The 1,698-nt window shown below is 70.2% G+C and overlaps 1 protein-coding gene across 1 annotated transcript in view; it reads left to right on the plus strand.

Moving 5' to 3' along the window:
- Positions 1 to 1,690, plus strand: part of LOC130586662 (prickle-like protein 1-B) — an 8,671-nt gene extending 6,981 nt beyond the window's left edge. The window contains exons 8-9 of the mRNA XM_057387538.1: positions 69 to 350; positions 565 to 1,690. Coding sequence (XP_057243521.1) covers positions 69 to 350; positions 565 to 1,001 — 719 coding nt within the window. The 3' untranslated portion in view covers positions 1,002 to 1,690. The remainder of the gene's footprint in view (positions 1 to 68; positions 351 to 564) is intronic.
- Positions 1,691 to 1,698: the final 8 nt, after the last annotated feature.

The following is a 1,698-nucleotide window of genomic DNA, read 5'->3' on the forward strand; positions in this document are numbered from 1 at the left end:
GGAGCCCACACCCCGGGGATGGATCTGTTCAGCCGGGAAGAGCCGTTCCCTCAGTGCCGGCTCTGCAGGTGCGGACAGCGAGGAGGTCACTCACCAGGGGCTGCACTGGCACGCCCGAGCCTCCTGCCTGTGCTGCAGCCGCTGCCGAGCGCCGCTGCGGGATCAGCCCCTCTCCTGCCGCCGCGGCCGCCTGCTCTGCTCCGACTGCTGCAGCCGCTGCCAGGACGCCTCTTCCACCGCCTCCGACTCCTCCGACTCGGCTTTCGCCTCGGCTCCGTCCCCGGACTCCACGCCGCTCTCCCGAGCCGGCCCGGCTGCGGGGGGCTGCGGGCAGCGCGGGGAAGGGGCCGGTAGGATCCTGCCGGGATGGGGTGGGAGGGGAGCGGGAGGGAATCCAGGCCCTGCCCAGCGCCTGGGGACTTTATTGGGAATGTCACAGCGGCGATAAACCCCAGAGGCGGGGGTGGCTCGGTGCCACTCCGCCGTGTCCCAACACAACCCGTGCTGTGGCAGGGCTGGCTCAGCCTTCTCCTTCCTCACTCTCGCTCCCTTTCCCTCCTCCAGAGGCGTTTTCGGATCAGTCCCCGCTGCACCCCGCGTTCAGGAGCCCCGAGGATCACGGAGCGACTGCCAAGGAGCACCCGGGAACGCCGGGACCCCCAGCCGGCCACCCCTCGGCCCCCCAGCCCAGCCCCGAGGGGCCCAGCGAGCCTGGAGCCTTGGGCCACGTGCTTTTAGGGGCTCCTGACCCCCGAACAGGCAACGGGAACCCACATTTCCAAGCGGGCACGTCCCCGCCCCAACACAGCCCCCGGCCGGAGGATGGCACGGAGGAGGACGACTCGTGGTGCCCCACCTGCTCCTCATCCTCGGACTCGGACTCGGAGCAGGAGGGATTCTTTTTCGGSAAACCCATCCCCAAGCCCGGAATGAATTCCCTGGGCAGGGAGCCCGCGGGGAGGGCCAGGGGCAGGACGGCCAAGCACTGCAGYGTGTCCTAACAGCGAGCTGCGGGGGTCCCCGAGCGCCACCGCTGCCCTGCCAGGTCCTGCCAGGTCCTGAACGCCTTCCGAGCGCGTCCTGGACGCGGCCCAAGGCGGGTGGGAGAAGCCGCTGGGATCCTTCTCCCCCACGGCAAAGCGGAGCCTGCAATTCCTGCCGGCCTCTCCCGCAATTAGGAACAGGTAAAGCAGGAAGGGAGCGGGGCCGGCAGCTCCCGCCCGGCTTCCAGCGCCTCCCGCAGGGCGGCAGCGCCGGGGAGAGCGGCCGGAGCTCCAGAGGGGCAGCCTGCACCACCCTGCTGCTGGGATCACCGGGGATCCATCCCTGAGCCTGTCCCGCTGCTGGAGACCACCGGGGATCCATCCTTGAGCCACACCCCACTGCTGGGACCACCGGGGATCCATCCCTGAGCTGTGCCCCGCTGCTGGAACCACTGGGGATCCATCCCTGAGCTGTGCCCCTCTGCTGGGGACCACCAGGGATCCATCCCTGGGCTGTGCCCTGCTGCTGGGGACCACCGGGGATCCATCCCTGAGCTGTGCCCCGCTGCTGGGACCACCGGGGATCTATCCCTGGGCCACACCCCACTGCTGGGACCACCGGGATCCATCCCTGAGCTGTGCCCCGCTGCTGGGACCACCGGGGATCCATCCCTGGGCCACACCCCACTGCTGGGGACCACCGGGGATCCATCCC

Source organism: Malurus melanocephalus, unplaced genomic scaffold, assembly GCF_030028575.1.
Source record: "Malurus melanocephalus ecotype Western Australia unplaced genomic scaffold, MMel_1.1 scaffold_1244, whole genome shotgun sequence".
Taxonomy (NCBI): Eukaryota; Metazoa; Chordata; class Aves; order Passeriformes; family Maluridae; genus Malurus; species Malurus melanocephalus.